The sequence below is a fragment of the Sinocyclocheilus grahami genome, unplaced genomic scaffold, assembly GCF_001515645.1.
Source record: "Sinocyclocheilus grahami isolate Dianchi unplaced genomic scaffold, SAMN03320097.WGS_v1.1 scaffold114.1, whole genome shotgun sequence".
Classification (NCBI taxonomy): Eukaryota; Metazoa; Chordata; class Actinopteri; order Cypriniformes; family Cyprinidae; genus Sinocyclocheilus; species Sinocyclocheilus grahami.
In genome coordinates this window covers 1,377,098-1,397,448 of record NW_015505293.1, presented here as the reverse complement: position 1 = coordinate 1,397,448, position 20,351 = coordinate 1,377,098, and the positions used below count along the sequence as shown (strand labels likewise).

General features: G+C 37.3%; 2 protein-coding genes across 6 annotated transcripts; both read right to left on the bottom strand.

Annotated features, from left to right (window-relative positions):
- LOC107589262 (inositol-trisphosphate 3-kinase C-like) lies at nucleotides 1-8,050 on the bottom strand. The gene is made up of 7 exons (XM_016277655.1): nucleotides 7,325-8,050; nucleotides 4,293-4,392; nucleotides 3,867-4,080; nucleotides 2,092-2,296; nucleotides 1,843-1,944; nucleotides 343-414; nucleotides 1-235 (listed from the first exon to the last, which is right to left on the bottom strand). Exons 1-7 carry the CDS (start codon nucleotides 7,682-7,684, stop codon nucleotides 29-31), a joined length of 1,260 nt encoding a protein of 419 aa, XP_016133141.1. The 5' UTR covers nucleotides 7,685-8,050; the 3' UTR covers nucleotides 1-28.
- Nucleotides 8,051-8,473: 423 nt separating this feature from the next.
- On the bottom strand, nucleotides 8,474-19,022 carry ccdc61 (coiled-coil domain containing 61). 5 transcript variants are annotated; one of them, XM_016277649.1, is made up of 14 exons: nucleotides 18,821-19,022; nucleotides 17,957-18,121; nucleotides 17,781-17,863; nucleotides 13,263-13,423; nucleotides 13,031-13,183; nucleotides 11,758-11,959; nucleotides 11,561-11,643; nucleotides 11,244-11,467; nucleotides 11,063-11,141; nucleotides 10,930-10,971; nucleotides 10,494-10,700; nucleotides 9,710-9,743; nucleotides 9,560-9,626; nucleotides 8,474-9,452 (listed from the first exon to the last, which is right to left on the bottom strand). In XM_016277649.1, the coding sequence occupies exons 2-14, from the start codon at nucleotides 18,102-18,104 to the stop codon at nucleotides 9,358-9,360; spliced, it is 1,578 nt and encodes a 525-aa protein (XP_016133135.1). In that variant the 5' UTR covers nucleotides 18,105-18,121; nucleotides 18,821-19,022; the 3' UTR covers nucleotides 8,474-9,357. The 5 variants fall into 5 exon arrangements, with proteins under 5 accessions (XP_016133135.1, XP_016133136.1, XP_016133139.1 ...); XM_016277650.1 differs by lacking the exons at nucleotides 17,781-17,863; nucleotides 17,957-18,121; nucleotides 18,821-19,022 and adding exons at nucleotides 16,676-16,758; nucleotides 16,852-17,013; XM_016277651.1 differs by lacking the exon at nucleotides 10,930-10,971 and having other exon boundaries at nucleotides 8,475-9,452.
- Nucleotides 19,023-20,351: the final 1,329 nt, after the last annotated feature.

The following is a 20,351-nucleotide window of genomic DNA, read 5'->3' as shown; positions in this document are numbered from 1 at the left end:
TGACAATTCTGAAGATCCACATTGCCTTTCATTTCTCCGGAAGCATGTTGGTCAGAATGTCAATAAAATTGTCCAGGCCCCAGAGGTACCCGTCCTCTCTGTTGCCCTCCACCCACGGGCTGCGATGGTCCAGGTTTAGAGGGGGCGGCATAGGCACAGTCTTTCCAAAGTCTATCATCCAGATTCCAGCCTTGCCAGTCAGATCATGGACAAATAATAAGGAGCTGCCCACCACCTGCAGGAAACCACACAGCAAGGCCTTTCTTATTAGAGCCTGTATTTGAACATCAGCAGTGCAGAATGAAGAACAAAGTGGATTTGGAAAATGAAGATGCATGTCACCTCATGTGCTTTGAAGAAATCAGATTTTTCCAGCACAGCTCGTAGTTCCTTCAGGCGCTGTTGGTAGCTTCTCTGCGTGAACAGGAAGAGCCAAATAATTAACTTGTTTACATAATAGTTAAATGGATTAATGGTTAAAAGAGGCACAGGCAGAGGAGCCCTTATTAAAGGGGTCATATGATGCGATTTCAATTTTTCCTTTCTCTTTGGAGTGTTACAAACTCTTGGTGCATAAAGAAGATCTGTAAAGTTGCAAAGACTAAAGTCTCAAATCCAAAGAGATATTCTTTATAAAAGTTAAGAGTCAGTCACGCCTACCTAAAACGTCTCGTTCTAACACGCTCCCACATATCTACGTCACTATGTGGGAAGATTTGCATAACTCCGCCCAAATGTTCACGCAAAGAAAGAAGGTGTAACTTTTATTCTCGCTGTAGTATTGTTGCGGCCGCCCTGTCGTGAAGGCGCTGTGTGACTCTCAAAGACTGTAAGGTATGGTAAAGGGTGTAACATTTCCGTCACACGCTTGAGGTATTCAGCCAATCACAACGCACTGGATAAATGGCCAATCACAGCATACCTTGCTTTTCAGAGCGATGAGCTTTGTAAAAATCGATGCGTTTCAGAAAGGCAGGGCATGGAGGAGAAACAATAATGTACAGTGTGTGGAAAATAATGTGTTTTTTGAACCTTAAACCGCATAAACACATTTCATTACACCAAATGCATAATGTTCTTTTTAGCAGCATCATATGACCCCTTTAAAAGCTAGATTCTAGATGTTGAAAATCATGATGTAAAATAGAATAAAATACTTTAATACTTTAAGTATAATACTTAATACTCATACTTAATTCAATAATATTTCATTTTTACTTGCATGCACAAATATAACAATATATTTACATTTATTTACTCACATTTTTACCAAAAAAAATCAGTATGTTATTCCAAAGAAACAAATAGTTTGTCTTCATGATAATAATAATTATATTTTCAATATATAAACACTTTAAATAAATACACATTTTAATTTAAATGAATAATAATAAATATATTGTAAAAATTTGATATATTGCCCAGTTCACACAATTTGTGCTGATATTTAAATACGGTTGCATACAACAAGCTGCTAATTATTTTAATTTTGTGGCTGATAAATAATAATAATAATATGGCCCATATTAAAATTAATTAAACAAAAGAACTAAAATCATCAAACATTTTAAAAGCTGCAAGTGAATTCAGGCATCACAAAATTATAATGTACAGAAAAAATCCAATTGTAAGTAAAAAATATTACACTTAATATTGAATTATTCGTGGTTTTTCAGATGAACTGTAAATAAATGTTTAAATTAACTAGATTAAAAGTTTTAAAGATTAAACGTAAATGCACAAACAATTAAATAAACAATATTGACAGACACCAATAAATTAATAATATAAAATATTTGATAAATACTGTAAATATTGCCCAGTTCTAACACCAATTCATACCAGGATTAGCATGTTGTTGTCCACAAAGTCTTCCAGGGCTTGGATGACCTCATCTTTGTACTTTGTTCTCTTGAAGTTAGTGTTACAAGTGCCACATGATTTCTGAAGACAGATCAAATATGGCAAGGCCATATGGCCACATTATATAGAAGGCCAAAAGTACATAACATAAGACACTAGTAAGCATTTCCAATCAGTGTAAGATAAAGATCTCTGTGTAAATTCAGAGGGTTCCTGAATCATGTCTACCTTGATGCCCTCGATGCGAAAGCCCAGCGTGGCTGTTGAGCTGAGGGTTTCTCTCCACTGCATGTATCTGGTTTTGAGAACCGCCTGCTGGGCCCGCTCCTCCTCAGTTGGGGCGTCTGGGTCCACCGCTATCATTTTTTCATACATGTCTTTGCGTGGCTGAGGACTCTCGCAGGCCTTCCTCAACTCTTCCTCAAGGTAAGTCCTAAAAGCGTGTTTGTATACAGGTGAACATTACCACAGGAATAATTATTTAGTATGAAAACATTATCGAACTGGCATAACAGGACTGGTCCATTATGGCATGAACAGAGCTGTTGGCATTAGTGATCATATTTCCTCCACTATTGTTTGGACACTGCCGTCTACTGCATTATAGTTTTAGCCACAGATGCCACACCCACAGAAAGCCCAGAGTCCATATAATGACAGCACTGATGAAATTTACAAGCTCCAGTGTGAATGCCTGATTGCAACACAATTTCCGGAAGTCCAGCCGTTTTTATCGGTTTGGCTGGAAACTGTGTTTAAAAAAAAATTTGAGTTGACGATGATAATAAGTGCTTGTGAGCAGAGATGCACTGATTTTTTTATTCTGTCGGATACTGATATGCTGCTAATTATTTTCATGAGGCTGATAAACAATAAATGGCTAATCTTAAAATTCAATACTATTTTGTTTGATAAAAAAAGATGTTGATTTTAAGATTTGAAAGTGAGTGTTAGATGTTGGCAAAGGTAATATACATGTTTAAGAAAAAGGACATGTGCATGAACAATTAACTATACAATACAATACAATATCTACAGATACTGATAAGTTAACCAAATCTATAATTATCAGCTGATAACTTATGAGGAAGAGTAAGTTGTTGGAATTGGCAGATTTTGTCAGGTTTGTGGCATCATATCTTTGAAAGATATTCAGAGTTTTGTAATTAGATACTCATAAGCAAAATTTTAAATCCCACTTTGTTTTCCATTTTTAAATTAATACTTGTTATTAATTATTCATATTTTGGATTAAAACACAAAAATGTTCTTAATTTCTAGAGATGCGCCATCATTTTTGCCTATTATAAACACTGAGCTGAAAAAGGGCCAAAATCATCGACCAAAATAGCTATATGTTATTAACACTTCTTCCATTATGCGTTTAGACCATGTCAGTGTTTATTTTGTGCACAGAACATGATAAGGTAAATATATGAGCAGTGTGGAGGCACTATGACCAAAATGATGCTGGAGTAGCAACATGGAAAATTTGACGGGTTGAAATTATCAGAACAACCTGAACAGCATAGTTCAGTTACACAATTTTACCTAAATTGTCCAGTTTTCAGCTAAATTAAAATGTTAAAGGGATAGTTCACCTTTAGTTGCTGGTCCCCACTGACTTCTATAGTATGGGAAAAAATGCAAGTCAATGGGGACCAGCAACTGAAGGTGAACTATTCCTTTAAATTCAATTTCTGTCAAAAAAAATCATTTACTAATGGTGTTTTCATGTAGTCATTTGTAAAGACAACTGTGCCATGACTAAAACATATTTTTAGCGTGTCAGTGCATTATTTTGGCATCACCTGCCCATAAACCGCATTTTAAACAAAAATAGACTGTGGTTGGTCGCTTTGCATGCTGGTCAGATTGTCTCTTCCTGTTTGACTAGAGGTTCTTGGCTAAAATAAGCTGCAATTTGTACCAGTTAGACAAGAAAAAAAAACAGAAAAAAAAAAACACCGAATTGCTGAATTCACAAATCACAACATCCTCACCGGCTCCCCATTTTGCAGTCCATGATGCAGGGGGAGTCGAAGTCAGCGAGGAGGTCATCCATGAGATTGTAATCCTGCTCGTCACGCTGAGTCACGCCATAGTATCCAGGAACGAAGGGCCGCAGCGAGTCGCTCATGAGCTGCAGAAAACACTGCTGCTCGCACTCGCAGTACCTCTTCAGCAGCCTTCCATCACTCCCCGTCTTAAAGTTTCCTAGAGGACCAAACAAAATCATGCTGAGAAAGGAAATAAAGGGTCCTTTTTTTCAGAAAAAAGTCAATCACCCAAAACAGCAACAAAAACGTTTCACAATAACCATACAACAATAATAATTTCAAGGCTTAAATGTGAAAATGTGAGCTTTCAGACATTAAAAATCACAAAAGACCAAGTATCACCAAAGACATAAAGATGAACAAGCAAACCTGCATGGCCGACCACCTGCACCCAGGGAGAGCGCTTTTTCACCGTCACTGGAAGTGGAGACCAGTTCACCATATTCTTCGACTTCTTCCATTGATCAGTCTTTGAAGAGAAGATATGAAAGAAACAAACAGATGAATGAGACTCATATGTCAGTTAATACCCTACGACTAGAGCAGCCACACGGTACACAATGGTTCTGTCCAGAGTTGTTTGTTGCTAGAGACTTTTCTTGTCTTCTCTTTTGTTCTCATTTTCCTATACAGTGAGCCGCACTGGGGCACCGAGTGCATTCAGTCAACCTCAGACTCTAACGGGCAACTCCCTCTCCTCTATTAACCATAGGTCGAGTTTTTCCCCATGTGGCAAATCATTGACGACAATCTCGGACTAAACAAAGTCATCAAGCAATACCAAGTGGCTGTGATTAAGAAATAGCTAATCTTAGAAGGACGTTCATGAAACATTTACAGACGGCACTTGTTTTGCTGCCAGATAAAATGAAGGAGCCAGTGTGGCCACTCACGTACATGAGATGAGAGTGTACATCTTTTTTTATCTTCAAAAGGTTTTTATTTTTTGAGGCAAGCGTACATTTTTTCATGAATTAATAATTCATAACTGTCATCACATTTTCAGCATTTTGATGTTGGCAAAAAAACGTCAACAAGACCCCTCCAGCTGACGTATCATAAACCTTTCCATCCTACTGCACACAATAACCTATGCCACTGTCTATAACACATGACTGTATGCGGTATAACAACATACAGGAACAATGAGATAATCAGAGTCTATCAAGAGTAAAGATCCAAGTGTAAGCTCTCAGTATGAAGCCAATTAACCTCCAAACCTGTACAGGTCTCTCTGCTCTCAAAGTTCAAACACTCACTCACTCACGGGTAGTGAACCAGTCAGACAAGAATGAGATTCTCCAGAACAAAGCAGGAGAGGCCCACCACCTTACAGTGCTGGAGGTGCATCCATCTGCTGACATTATAAGTTCAGTTTCAATGGACTATTTACTCACTTTATTGTGAGTTTACCTTAATGAAGATGAAAATCCTGGCTGGCTCGCTCTGTGTTTACTTTAGGAGAAGTCGTGGCCTAATGGTTAGAGAGTCGGACTCATAACCCACCGGTTGTGGGTTCGAGTCTCGTACCGGCAGGGATTGTAGGTGGGCGGAGTGAATGTACAGCGCTCTCTCCCACCTTCAATACCATGACTGAGGTGCCCTTGAGCAAGGCACCGAACCCCCAACTGCTCCCCGGGCGTCACAGCAAATAAATGGCTGCCCACTGCTCTGGGTGTGTGTTCACGGTTTGTGTGTGTTCACTGCTGTGTGTGTACACTTTGGATGGGATAAATGCAGAGCACTAATTCCGAGTATGGGTCACCATACTTGGCCACATGTCACGTCACTTAATGATCCATAAAATCAAATCCCATTCAATATTACCATCAAAAAGATTGGAGACTGTTTAACTCCTACAACAGCACAATGCAGATTATATTCAAGCACCTTTATAGTTGCAATGATGAATATTCCTTGTTGATTTTATGTTCATTGAGTTTACATGTGACTCACTGTTATCACAATGATGTTGGGTGCTCAGCCTTCACTTGAACACCGTCTTAAGAGACATTTGTATTATTTAGATGCACTTCTATACACATCTCTGACTCCAGTACCATCAGAACACGAGAGGAAGAAAAGTAGTTTAGGAAAACCTATGGAATTGTTCCCTCCATTTACAAACAATGATCTTATGACCTGACGCCCATAATGTTAATCAGTTATAATGAGGATTACTCAATAACTGCATAGGCCTATTTCGATCTGCAGCATGCACCTGTGTGCACACTTGTGTTCAATGCACCTGCGATCAAAAAGTTTCCACGGTACCTATAGTTTCCACTTAAATATCACTTAATGTTTCACTAACATTTTACAATAAGGTTCTATTTGTTAACATTGGTTAAATACATCAGTTAACAAGAACTAACAAAGAAAAATACTTCTAAAGCATTTATTAATCTTAGTTAATGTTTGTTTCCACATTTAATTGTATCTGTTTGTTAATTATTTCTGTTAATATTATTTAATAGACCTGAGGTCACAAGAACGAACAATGAACAGTTGTATTTGTATTACCTAACCTTAACAAAGATGAATAAATACTGTAACAAATGTATTGTTTATTGTTAGTTAACAAAACCATGTTTTGGAGTTGTATCGTGATAGCAGCCAGGTACAGTATAGTTAGTATTATTCACAGGTTCCCCAGTCGGGCTACTAACTGAACAGACATTAGTAACGATTAATTAGACACTACTGACTACTTAGCAGCATGTTACTAGTAATTTTACAAATAGTTTGATTTAACTATAAAGTAGCCAATATGACTAGTCATTGTATATGACAATTAAAACAAAAACAGTATCTAATTTACTAGTCTCATGTAAATAGGTAGAAGTATCTAATAAACATGTACTAGTAAAGCTGAAATAAAAACAAGTCTTTGAATACAGCACCTATTAGTTGTAAAAATGACATTAGTTTACAAGGGTGTAAAAATACTGAGAATTTGTATTTAATTTCAAGGATAGATACTATGACAAACATTTTACTCAATTAAATGTCTAAGTACCTAGCCAAAAATACTTGAATGAAAGTAAAATGTATCCACATTTAACTCTACTTAGGCGTTAAAAAATAAAAGTAAACACTTTTCTTAACTTTTTCAATAGACTTTAAATGCTTGAAAGTGCAAGCATTCAATTTAACAACTCTAGTAAAGTACACATTTCTCAAAAGAATACTTAAGCAGGCTAAAGTAGTAAAGTACTAGGAACATTACTCGCACCTCTGCCTAGTGACTAATAGATATAGTGAATATCTAATGAAGCTAGAAGTCAACTGAAAATGGGTCTAGTCTGGTTCCTACTGGATTACTTACTAGAAATAAAAAAACGGCTAGTAACATAAAATAGACACAAGTTCAAATAGATTGTCTTAGTTTTGATTCTCACCGTGAGCGGTTCACCTGAAGACTGATTATATTCGCCGTAACCCATTAAATCCTCTTCGCATTCCTCAAAAGAAGACGCTGGCGAGAGGCCGGTTGAGGACGAGTTGGACAGTTTTCTCAGCGCCAGGGACGAGGCGGGAGAGCCGCTGAGCCCGCTGTCCGAGCAGATAGACTCCTCGTCGGGGTGAGGAGAGCCCGAGCAGGGTCCACACTCAGTGGCACACGGCTCGCAGGTAACAATCAGCTCAGGAACAGCAACGCGAGCGAGTCTGGAGAGATGCTCCACCGGCTCCTCAGGATGGCTGGGGTGGATATCACCCATACCCGCGCAGGGTACCGGGGTATCGGGCGTTTTAGTCATCACCCTGCTTCATATCTACAAGATCATTGAGGTTGTTGATGGGGTTATCCAGATTAAGGCCAAACCCAACGCATAACCGGCTCGCGCTGGGCACTGCCGCACCTTGCGTGACGCGTCGCGCGCTGCTGCAGAATAACAGCAATATTGGGCCACTCTCAACGCTAAGGTGCCGTGATCACATTCTTTTAGCCCCTGAAAATAAACAATAATAATCACCTCAAAGATTTAAAGAACCCACAAATATTCACGTACACAAACAACGTTGATGCGTCTTTCAGCAGTAGTTTCAAATGTATTATTTGCTCAACGCATGGGCGTGTTGTTAAAGCGTTGCGTTAACGCACTGCACATATTTGCCCCGCCCACTTTTCTTTAAAGCTACAGAGCCAAAAATGAACAGGTCAAAACTCATGAAATCAGATTTACAGCGCCACCTAACCGGTGGCTGACAACGCAGTTTAAAAAAACTGTACAGGATGAAATAATGTGCTGTTCTTAATAGGCCTTTAACATGTTGCATTTGGATAAAGTACTTAAAGGCACAGCTCACTCAAAAATCAATTTTGAGATGTTTGAGGATGTGAAGTCGTAAAAAAAGGAAAATTCATTAAAGCTGCCCACACGATGTTCTGGAGTCATACAACAATCGTGTGAAGAGCAGGCTGAAACATAAGCCATCATTTAATTGAAATCTCGACATACTGTAATATTAAAGCAAAGTTTGATTCCCGAACAAACATTTCATTTTAGTCAAACTGATGCACAATGTCCCTAAAAATTCTATAATCTACAATGATCGTGTCATTTTATATATCTAGAAAGGTTTGAAAATTCTAGCCTCATTACCACAATTAAAGACAAATTTAATGCATTTGATATTCTACATACAATATTTTGGTGGGGTCACATTAAAAATAAGACAGACTTTGTGAGAAATGGCAAAAATTATTAAATGGCCACAAATGAAGAAACGTTAGATGCCAAAAGACATGATCTCTGCAGCATGTACATTTATGCATTTGGCAGATGCTTACTAGGCAACTTATAAAGACATCCACTTTATCACTACCTTGGAATCAAATCTATAACCGTAGTGTTGCTATTGCTAATACCATCCTTTATCAGTTGTTATAGGAACAATAACCTGTATAAATAAAAAGCATATCGCATTCAAATATGCTCAGTGATATAATTCCAAAGTGTCTGTAAAGAAGACATGAACTGCAAAATCCTTTTATATAAAAAAAAGCTTTGTTTTTCAGTATCTCACAAAAACTAAATATGAGAGCATCTAAAACGGACATAAAACACAGACTAAAATATATATAAAGCAATAACAATGGTCAAACAAACACTAATTCATAAAATGTACAGAGGAATGTGTTAAAAACGGTATATCCTGAGGTCATACTTTTGGACACTTCTGGTTTACTTCAAGTCTTATATGGCAACAGTCTCAAGAACCCACTTCACAAAGCCACCATAACTGCATTTTGAGTCAAGCCCAAAAGTTACATTAGGGATAAAGAAAATGAACGGCATTCGAGTCTCATTTGTATGAATGACTACGATACAGACACGTCTGTACACAGTGTTTGAAAGAAATGATTGTCCAAGTTTTCAGTTTCAGTCTTTGTGCAAAAAGCCTTGATCGACATCTGAATCCATCGAGATTAGTGTCCCGTGTCAAGGTCCCGCATGTAGTCCTGCAGGGCCTGGAGTCGAGCGTCAATCTCTGACAGGTCAGCACCCGTGTCAATAGATGCGTCTGAGAAGGAAAAATACACTTGGCTTACATGTATATGCCATTGGTTACAGACGCATATACATAAATAATAATACTAATAAATGATTCAAAAGGAAATTATGTGGTACCTGCCGCTCTCATCCTTTGGGCCGGGGTGCTACACATTGGTTTTTTGTTTATGTGTCTTCCTCTGGACTAGATGGAAAAAAGCAATTAGAATGATCAGAGACCTAATATTCACAAAACTAAACAACCAAATGTTTTACATTGTTACTCACCACAGCTGGACCATTATATGCCAGTTTCCTTCCTCTGCAAAAAATAAACAAATAAATATAAAAAAAACAATAATATCAGAGTCTAATTTGCTATGAGTTAAAAAATTAACTAGCTAATTTTCAAAATAAACAGAACATGATTTTTTTTTGTTATTGAAAGTTGCTTACGCTCACCAAGGCAATGTTTATTTGATCAAAACCAGTAAAACAGTAATACTTTGAAAAAGTATTCAAATTTAAAGCAACTATTTTAAAACATATACAAGTTAAAAAATGTATTCTTGTGATACAACGCTGAATTTTCAGTCTTCAGTGTCACATGATCATTCTAATATGCTGATTTAGTGCTCAAAAACTTTGTCAATGTTGCCAACATTTGTACTGCTTAAAATTTTTGTGGAAAGCACAGTATATATTTTTAAGGATTCTTTGAGTAGAAAATAGCATTTATTTGAAATACAGTATTATGTTATTGTAACAAAGTTTTTTTCCGGTCACTTTTGGTCAATTTATTGCATCCTTGCAGAATAAAAGCGAACAGGTCAGATTTAATTATGTTTCAGATAGAGGGTAGAAAATGGTCATGAAAATTAAACTTTTTGGGTGCAAGAAATCCTAATATATTATTATAGGCAGACTGCAAAAAATGCTGTAAAAGTATATTATTTGGCAAAATTTGATCTGATGAACCAAGTGTCCTGAAATAAATAATCAGCCAGCTGACATCACATTTAACCTGGCCAGCAGTACTTGGATAAGCAACCTGTTTTGTTTATTGACTTGCCTGTTATTTAGAGGCTTAGCAAGCTCTTCAAACTCGGCTACTGATCCTTCTGAAGAGCACCGACTCCTCCTGCTCTCCACAGACACACTCCTCCTCCTGCCAGCACTTCCTGCTCTCATCAGCTGAGGAACGGGCTCCCTGGAGCGTGAACGCCCTCTTTCCATCAGAGACGGTGAAGCCAGCATGTCCCTTCTAATCTTCCTCTGACTGTTGGGAACAAAAGAAGACCTCATGTATATCTGTGAAAGCAAGAAATGGGTCCAGCTGCCTACAAATAAATTCTACCAGATTATAACTAGTCAAACGGACACAAGACTCCCATTCTCTTATCAGCCTGATCCCAGAAGTCATAGAATTTTTTTCTTGCACTGGTGTGGGATCAACGGTTTGAGAAAATGAATTCATGCAAGGGACAAAAAGAGCATATAGTTCACACCTTTCAAAGTAAACCGCATTCCTGCTCACAGACAGGGCAATGCTTGTAGAAAAAGAGACAACAAATAAAACACAAAACAGCAGAGCAACAGAAAAGATAAAAACTTCAAACTGAAAAGGTGAAAGTGTCTTACTTCTTCATCTCGGCCTCTTTTTGGCGTCGTTGTCGGTCTTGAATGAAAGCCGTAGGGTCAAACCGAGGCACCCGCGACCCTGTCATGAGAACACAAGACTTCGAATCAAAAGACTAAGAACAGGGCCTCTGCCTTTGTTTCTTGACTTTGATCATAAAGATATTGTCTTCACAGATTTCACCTGTTGGAGATGGTGAGGGTCTTGTGATGCAATTCCGAGACCCTGAAGAGTCTGCCCTCCTAATTCTCTCCTCTGACCTCCGAGTCCTGTCCTCCATCCTCTCCCTCGACCCCGAGCGCGTTCTTACCCCCATACGGGTCAAACTGCGCTCTCTGGATAAAGACCGATGAACCTCTCCATCACCCCTGAGACCACTTCGGCCAGACATGACTGGCGTCGCTCGACTGTCAAAATAGGAAGAATGAGATGATTAACATGTGCTCAAAAAATTAAAACACATGCAATAAAAGACAAAGATGGCAATTAATTAAGCTCACCCGCGTCTTAACAAGGCCAGCTCAGTGGTCAGACTTTTAACACGTATCCGTAGAGCCCGCTCTGATGCTCGGAGTTCCTCCAACTACCAACAAGAGTGAATTTGAACAGTTAAGTGGGTGCATAACTATGTTTAAGTGTTTTACATTGTCGGCTTGTCAATCTCATGACCATACAACATTAATCTGCTTAGACACACCTGTTCCAGAAGGAGGCGCTGTTCTTGGCTCCTCTTGCTTGCAGAGCGCTGGCTTTTTGCCCTTTCCTTCAGCAGCTGTTCCTCCAGGCTGCGCACCGCCTCTCTGAGCCCACGAGCCCCAGGAGTAGAACCAGCCCCTACCATCTGTAAACGATCCAGAGCCTTGGCCAAGGCTTCCTTTTCATCTCTCACCAAAGCCAACCTGATAAAACAGAAGGAAAATGATTTGTAAACAACATTCACTTTTTACTCATTGTGGGTAAAATATTTTATTACTTTAATTATTAAAAGGATAGTTCGACCAAAAATGAAAAGAAAAAAACTGAAAAATTCTGTCATTAATTACTCACCCTCATGTTGTTCCAAACTCGTAAGACCTTCGTTCATCTTCGGAACAAAATTGAAGATATTTTTGATGAAATCTGAGCACTTTCTGACCTTCCTATAGACAGCAAGGGTACTACCACGATCAAGGTACAGAAACGCAGTAAGGACATCGGTAAAATGTTCCATTTGACATCAGTGGTTTAACCGTAATTTTACGAAGCTACGAGAATACTTTTTGTGCTCAAAGAAAACAAAAATAACGACTTTATTCAACAATTCGATGTCACCCTGGCGCCATTTTGGAGAGTATCACAATGCATGTGCGTGCTTTAATCTGAACGTAAACAAGGCACAGCACATGAATGTTCTGTGTCAGCAGCACCACGGGCATTCGTTGTTTACGTTCAGATCAAAGTATGAGTATACATTGTTTACGTACTCTCCAAAATGGAGCCAGGGTGACACGGAGGTGGCGAATTGTTGAATTAAGTCGTTATTTTATGTTTTCTTTGCGCACAAAAAGTATTCTCGTAGCTTCATAAAATTATGGTTGAACTTGGGACTATTTTACCGATGTCCTTACTGCGTTTCTGTGCCTTGATCATGGTAGTACCCTTGTGGTCTATGGAGGGTCAGAGAGCTCTCGGATTTCATCAAAAATATCTTAATTTGTGTTCCGAAAATGAACTGAGGTCTTACATGTTCGGAATGACATGAAGGTGAGTGATTAATGACAGCATTATCATTTTTGGGTGAACTATCCCTTTAAGAAAATGTATAAAGTACAACAATGTATACGAATTTTCTTTCTTCTATTGTGCCAACTGTCCTGTGCACCTGCCGGCAACTAACCAGGTGTGCAAAAGGTGTTTTTTTATATTTTTTTCTTTGAAAGCATTGAAAATGATATCAACATTAAGTACATATTTCATTACGAAAAACTGACTCCGCACGGAGCTTGCGTGTTTCCTGGTCTGATACTTTGTGGTCTCCTCTCAGTCCCAGTGTTTTCAGCTCGGCCCTCAGAGCTCTGATCTCTCTTTGAAGCTCTGCAGGATCAGGTTTGCCCAGATATGGAAGTGGAAGAGGATAGTGTATCCTACAAAAATAAAAATCTTTAAAAACTGACCCATTTAAGAGCTGGTTAAAACAGACAGAGTGATCAAAACTACACAGACCTGTCAAACTCCACAGTGTAGATGAGGATGAGGTATCGTTTAGCACTGAGGGCAGGAGACTGTGGCTGAGCACGAGGTCGGCCAACAACACCTGCCTTTCTGTTCCGCAGAAGCTCGAGATCAGAATAGGTCAAGAGGTCAAGGGTCACTGATTCACTGGACTGCAAAAGATAATTAAAGAAAAATAAGTAAAATAATAAAAAAATAAGATTTTTTTTAAATGTTATTATTAACATAAAAGACTGGTTAATCACTTCGCCATTTTTTCTTTTGTAAATAAATCAAGGGCAAATTAATTAAAATAAAACTGAAACAGCAAAATTGACTTAAAATCAAAGGAAATAAATATAAATATAATAAACAAATAAAACATATGCAGTGCGTATCTGTTGCTTGAACTCTGTTAATTTGCATAAACAGGGTCTCAGTGGTAGAGCATTGCGTTAGCAGCGCAAAGGTCGTGGGTTCAATTCCCAGGGAACACACATACTGATAAAAAAAATGTATAGCCTGAATGCACTGCAAGTCGCTTTTGTCTCTTTGTGAGAGTCTTCATAATAAATGAGCGTAACAGTACACATAAACTCAGAAGAAATACATTGAGGTTAAAAATTCTGAATGTTTAGTTTATTCATAACATGATATAGTTAAGTAACACCATGACAAGTGAGCTATTTTGCTCAATATTCTCACTACGCAAAAAAACCCATTCAAAACATCTACAGAGTGCATTACGTGAGGTCTAGTGCACATTTACAGTGCGCTCTTTCACTGCATGATTCAGTCTATTAAAATACATGATTAAAATACAAATAGAATGATCACAAATTCAAGACATGGGGGCAGAAAATGTGTATACTTATACCACTTCATATAGTTAATCAATTTCACATGGAAGAGTGCCTTTTTTCTCCAAAAATTACCATATACAAATGTAATATAGATTTTTTTACAACAGTTCAATAAACTAGATGTTTTATTAAAAGACTTACGTTTTAGACACCATATTGCCTGTTTTTGCACTATTTCGCCAACAAAAATAATTCCAAACAAAGCCACAGCACTGTTTTGCGTCTTAGAGTAACATGACAATGTTTTGTTCCTGAATGAATCAACCATTTAAATGATTCGGTACAATCGCAATGACTCACTTATTAACAGTGTCTTGCTGCCACCGACTGGCGGTTTTAATTTCACATTTAAAGTATCTTTTCATTTTTTAAATAATTTCAAAAATCAGTATTAAATTTTTTTATGTTTAATATATGAAATTATTTATGCATTTCTAGGGCTGCACGATTAATCGAATGCGATTGTCATGCGCATTTTGATAGTAATGCCGGTTCTGTAATCAGCAGGAAATCATCATTACGTACTTTCAGATGGTGCAGAATTTACTACACATAGCCATAGTTCACTGACAAGTTACGAAAAAAAAAAAATCACAGACGATTTTATTGCGCGATTATGAAATCGAAGAAATCGTTCGCAATAATGACAGCTGTTTGCATACCTTCTCAGTGAGCTACGGCTCTGTGAAGTAAATGCTATAGTAAAAATACCACATTTAATAACATATTTTTACTCCAAACTCACTTCATAACGTCAGTCGAGTGTTTGAAATAAATCCTTCTGTGAGATGATGTGGCTTCTTACACAGAATAAGGCACGCAACATATTTCATAGTATTTAAGCAGTGATAAATGCATTGCATTATAAATATACTTTATTTTAATGAAAATTATAATAATAAAGACTCAGATAAACCGTATATTGCTGTAGTCGTGTTTATTAGTCACGTTGAATCAATGAAAGCAGTTGAATCTTCTGTTTATTCAGATACAGCGATAGGCATTTTCTGGGTTTCTTCTGCGAGGCGTATTTGGAGTTTCAGCGTGAGAGCACCCTCTGGCCTTTGGATAGAGATTTACTGCTGATCACAGAACCGTGCTTCACTGAAAGATACGCATGACAATCGCAGCTTCTGTCGAATCGCGATCTCGATTCCATTTCGATTTATCGTGCAGCCCTATTTGTAACTGCAGGTTAAATGCATTAAACAGTGTGTAAATACTTCTAAATGCCAATTCAGGTGCAGCTTATGTCTGGATTGCAAAGATGAATTTTGTTGATACTGATTTCATTTGCTTGGTAACAGCCCAAATGTCTCATTATCCTTATTCACTGATTAAATGTAAAAATTTTACTCAATAGATAATGTACACTTATAGAAAAAATGGCTTTATAAAGGTAAAATGCCCTTAAAAGTTAAAAATCAATTTAAACTTATTGGAAATCAGCTCACTCTTGCCCGGCTTCAGCTCACGCTAGGCCGCTGTGTGTTTCATTGTGAAAGCGAAACTATTTAGTTTGGTCTTCCAAAAGAGGACGATATCCACTTCGTCATGCCTGGAGCTGATCTGTGCTGGTCGCTGAGGAAATACATCAACTTAGTGCTGTGGATCGCCGGCAAATTTTACGGAGAACTGTTTACTGATCCTGGGAGAGTAACGTTAGACTAAAATGCCGGCAGTTCTGACTCACGTAAGTACATTTTCTTTTATCATTTGCCACTGATGATTCAAACGCGAGTTTTGGGCAGTGTAGAGTAGCACTTGTTGTTTGTCATTTCTCTTATCCCAAATGCAGACAGGGTTTTGTGTTTATGCGGCACGATGCAATGCAACGCAATGCGTAAAAAGACAGTATAAGTCATTATAATCAGTAATTATGTCCACACTGGATGCAACAAATGCCTAGTTTATAATGGGTTTTCATGTTTTTGTCTCGTCGCTCTGGCCGGGACACAGTATCAACAGTATGTGAGGTTGCTTCAGAATAAATAGTTTACTCCACCAAAAATCTCAGTGATGCAGTTATTTTATTTTATATTCTGTATGGAATATTGTCTGCTGACATTAAAAGTTCACTGTATATCTTAGTAATAAATATAATTTATTACAGCAATGATATTTTGTTTTCTTTTATATTTAAACATTAAATATTACATGTATGTAATAAAATGTGTATTTCCATTACAGGTTTAGGTCTTAAATTTCATATAAGGTGGTATTAAAAAGGTCTTAAAGTCTTAAATTTAACTTGTTCATGTCAGTAGAAACCCTGATAAAGCATGGGGACTGAAGATTGGATTTATATCCATTGTGTTAACAAATCACATAGCTATCCGATTAGTTAAAACACATGAAGTGACCAGGTGTAAACAGGCCCTCATAATGGACATTTGGAAACACAAACAACCCTCTTCCCAAACTTGGAATGAGAACTTGAGAAGCGCTTATAAACCAACTGTTGTCAACAAAGGAGAAGCTTTTCTTTGTTTAAAAAAATTAAGAAAGTTAAAAGACCCCATATTAAATCGGATTTGTATGGCTTTTATTCTTTGGACCCACCTTGTTGACAGCAGACTCGAGCATGCTGCAGAATACTGGAAACTGTTTAAAATTCCCAGTTTTCCGGGTCAGGTCCTCAATATCTAATTATAAGAAAATTAATAAAAGTTGTAATGACATAAAACAACATTTCATGTAAGCAAAAACGATATATCAGTTTTAAAAGCTCAACTCACAGGCAGGATCAAACTCTCCTCTCCACTGGGCTGCTGTAACAACATCTGAAATCTCTATGATTAGTAGCCGCTCTGCCATCTCGACCTTGACAGCATATTCAGCCCCTCGAAATGTCATTTCTTCCTGCACAACTGTGCCAACCTCCATTGCTTGCCACTGACAGTCTGAAGGAATCATTGCACAGGGTTCAACAGAGTCAATGCAGTTCATGCTGTTATTAGCACCTCTTGATTACAGCCATGTTACACATAGATATAAAGACAAATACTGTAGATAGATATAGACATACTTTGCATTAAAACAAAGCCTATATATTGAGAATAATCAAATTGTGTTATCAGATCAAAACAGTCATTTCAACCAGACAGTTTTCACTATGAAGGCTTGCAGTGATTATTTTAGTGCTGTTCATGTCAAACGCACACTGAGCTGTCCATTACAAATGTCAACTTCACAGCCATGACACAGGCAGGATTTGGGTCATGAACCATTTCAATGATTATATTTAAACATTAAATATTACATGTATGTAATAAAATGTGTATTTCCATTACAGGTTTAGGTCTTAAATTTCATATAAGGTGGTATTAAAAAGGTCTTAAAGTCTTAAATTTAACTTGTTCATGTCAGTAGAAACCCTGATAAAGCATGGGGACTGAAGATTGGATTTATATCCATTGTGTTAACAAATCACATAGCTATACGATTAGTTAAAACACATGAAGTGACCAGGTGTAAACAGGCCCTCATAATGGACATTTGGAAACACAAACAACCCTCTTCCCAAACTTGGAATGAGAACTTGAGAAGCGCTTATAAACCAACTGTTGTCAACAAAGGAGAAGCTTTTCTTTGTTTAAAAAAATTAAGAAAGTTAAAAGACCCCATATTAAATCGGATTTGTATGGCTTTTATTCTTTGGACCCACCTTGTTGACAGCAGACTCGAGCATGCTGCAGAATACTGGAAACTGTTTAAAATTCCCAGTTTTCCGGGTCAGGTCCTCAATATCTAATTATAAAAAAATTAATAAAAGTTGTAATGACATAAAACAACGTTTCATGTAAGCAAAAACGATATATCAGTTTTAAAAGCTCAACTCACAGGCAGGATCAAACTCTCCTCTCCACTGGGCTGCTGTAACAACATCTGAAATCTCTATGATTAGTAGCTGCTCTGCCATCTCGACCTTGACAGCATATTCAGCCCCTCGAAATGTCATTTCTTCCTGCACAACTGTGCCAACCTCCATTGCTTGCCACTGACAGTCTGAAGGAATCATTGCACAGGGTTCAACAGAGTCAATGCAGTTCATGCTGTTATTAGCACCTCTTGATTACAGCCATGTTACACATAGATATAAAGACAAATACTGTAGATAGATATAGACATACTTTGCATTAAAACAAAGCCTATATATTGAGAATAATCAAATTGTGTTATCAGATCAAAACAGTCATTTCAACCAGACAGTTTTCACTATGAAGGCTTGCAGTGATTATTTTAGTGCTGTTCATGTCAAACGCACACTGAGCTGTCCATTACAAATGTCAACTTCACAGCCATGACACAGGCAGGATTTGGGTCATGAACCATTTCAATGAATGAGACACTTATTTCTTTACACTTGACAGAATTTCTTTGTATCATAGATAAATAGAGGCTGTAACCTCATTTATTCATGAATCAGTATGCAACATAAGTTGCAAACTACTAAACATCTCAGCATGTCAGCTAAAAACTGATGAAGGACTTGCTAACCCTGAAGATTTGCCAGAAGACTGCCAACGCAGGGATAGTCACACAATAACACTATAAAATCAGTCGCATGAATAATAAAGTCATCGTACGTCATGGTTTTGAGGGCTACAGAGGAAGATGAGATTACAGATGATGATAAATGTGGGTAAGTTACTGTTAAGATGGATGAATCTCAGACCATACACAACTAGCACGCTAGCAACATACCCGTTATTGGTGGAAAAGTGTTAGGCAGGCACGAGCTGTTCGATTAAGACTACATTTAAAACGTCGATGGAATAAGTATCAAAAATAGAAAACAAATTAAAATCTCCTCTCTGCTAATTTATCGAAAACATGTTCAGTAGACTGGTCGTTACTGAGCTCGAACAACTGAAAACAGCGGCTCAATGACCGGGAATTTAAAACTCCCGCCCCCAACTGTTTACATTGGTCAACTCGTGTAGATGTTGGAATTCTATTGGCTGCTCTGCCTGTCAATCAAAATGAAAGCTTTTCATTGTTGCAACACCCTTATACAAGATTTCACGCCCATAAAAGTGATTTTAGGGGCATCTGTTTAATTTTTCTTATGCAATGTATTTATTTTACAATGTCAAGCATTTTTTTTTTAAATTTAAATATAACGTTGACACCCTTTTTTTGTGAAACTTTGTTATGAAACAATATGTCATTTAGTTTGTAATTTCTTCAGTCTTGGAGTAATGCTTTGATTGTCAAGAATGTTTCATCTGTCTTTTGTTATATTATAGGCATAGATTATTTTTGGTTTTTATATTAATGATAAAAAAATTTTTCTTAAACTACTTTTGTTTACTGGAAAATGTAAAATCCATACATGTAAACCACACTTTAATGTCTTTAAGCACAAACTGAATTGTATTTAGGTACAACCTCCCGTCTATTAATAAGAAAGCGATCAAAACATCTAGAATATGTACACGTTTGACATTTTTCTTTATAACGGTTCATCATGGCCTTAGTCTTAATATTTCATCATAGTCTTTAAGGCCACAAGAGGGAACTATTGCTATTGGAGCATAATGCTCGCAACATCAAGGTCATGGGTTGAATTCACCCGGGTCACAGATGTTGAGAGCATGTTTTAAATAAACAAATGTGGTAACACTTTATTTTAAGGACCAATTCTCACTATTAACTAGTAGCTTATTAGCATATTACTAGCTTTTTGGCTGTTTATTAGTAGGCCTACTACTTATTAGGCACATATTAATGCCTTATTCTGCATGACCATATTCTAGATCCCTTAACCCGACCCCATACCTAAATTTAACAATTACCTTACTAACTATTAATACGTAAGCAGCAAATTAGGAGTTTATTGAGGAAAAACTCATAGTTAATAGTGAATATTTGTTCCCTAATCTAAAGTGTTACCATAAATATAAATAAATAGCAAAATTCAATGCAAATATACAGAGGCAGTTCTAAAGGTGGTCACAGCTTTTTTTTTTATCAGTGTTTAAAACAATGCATTTCACTACTAATTTTACAAGAGATAGTGCTGAGAAAACAGTACAGTACTTTATAAATAACATGAATTCACTGGCATTTACATTGGCACAATTTGCATATACATGGTGTGCATGACAAGACACGACACTGAGGTCTATCTAAGCATGTTTTAAATAAACAAATGTGGTAACACTTTATTTTAAGGACCAATTCTCACTATTAACTAGTAGCTTATTAGCATATTACTAGCTTTTTGGCTGTT

Coding starts and splice junctions, on each gene's coding strand:
- LOC107589262 (XM_016277655.1), bottom strand. CDS start 7,684: ATGACTAAAACGCCCGATACCCCGGTACCCTGCGCGGGTATGGGTGAT. Junction 4,393..7,324: donor CTTCAGGTGAACCGCTCACG/GTGAGAATCAAA, acceptor TTCTCTTCAAAG/ACTGATCAATGGAAGAAGTC. Junction 415..1,842: donor ACAACAACATGCTAATCCTG/GTATGAATTGGT, acceptor CTGTTCACGCAG/AGAAGCTACCAACAGCGCCT.
- ccdc61 (XM_016277649.1), bottom strand. CDS start 18,104: ATGGAGGTTGGCACAGTTGTGCAGGAAGAAATGACATTTCGAGGGGCT. Junction 13,184..13,262: donor TACACTGTGGAGTTTGACAG/GTCTGTGTAGTT, acceptor TTATTTTTGTAG/GATACACTATCCTCTTCCAC. Junction 11,468..11,560: donor CTGGCCTTGTTAAGACGCGG/GTGAGCTTAATT, acceptor CTATTTTGACAG/TCGAGCGACGCCAGTCATGT.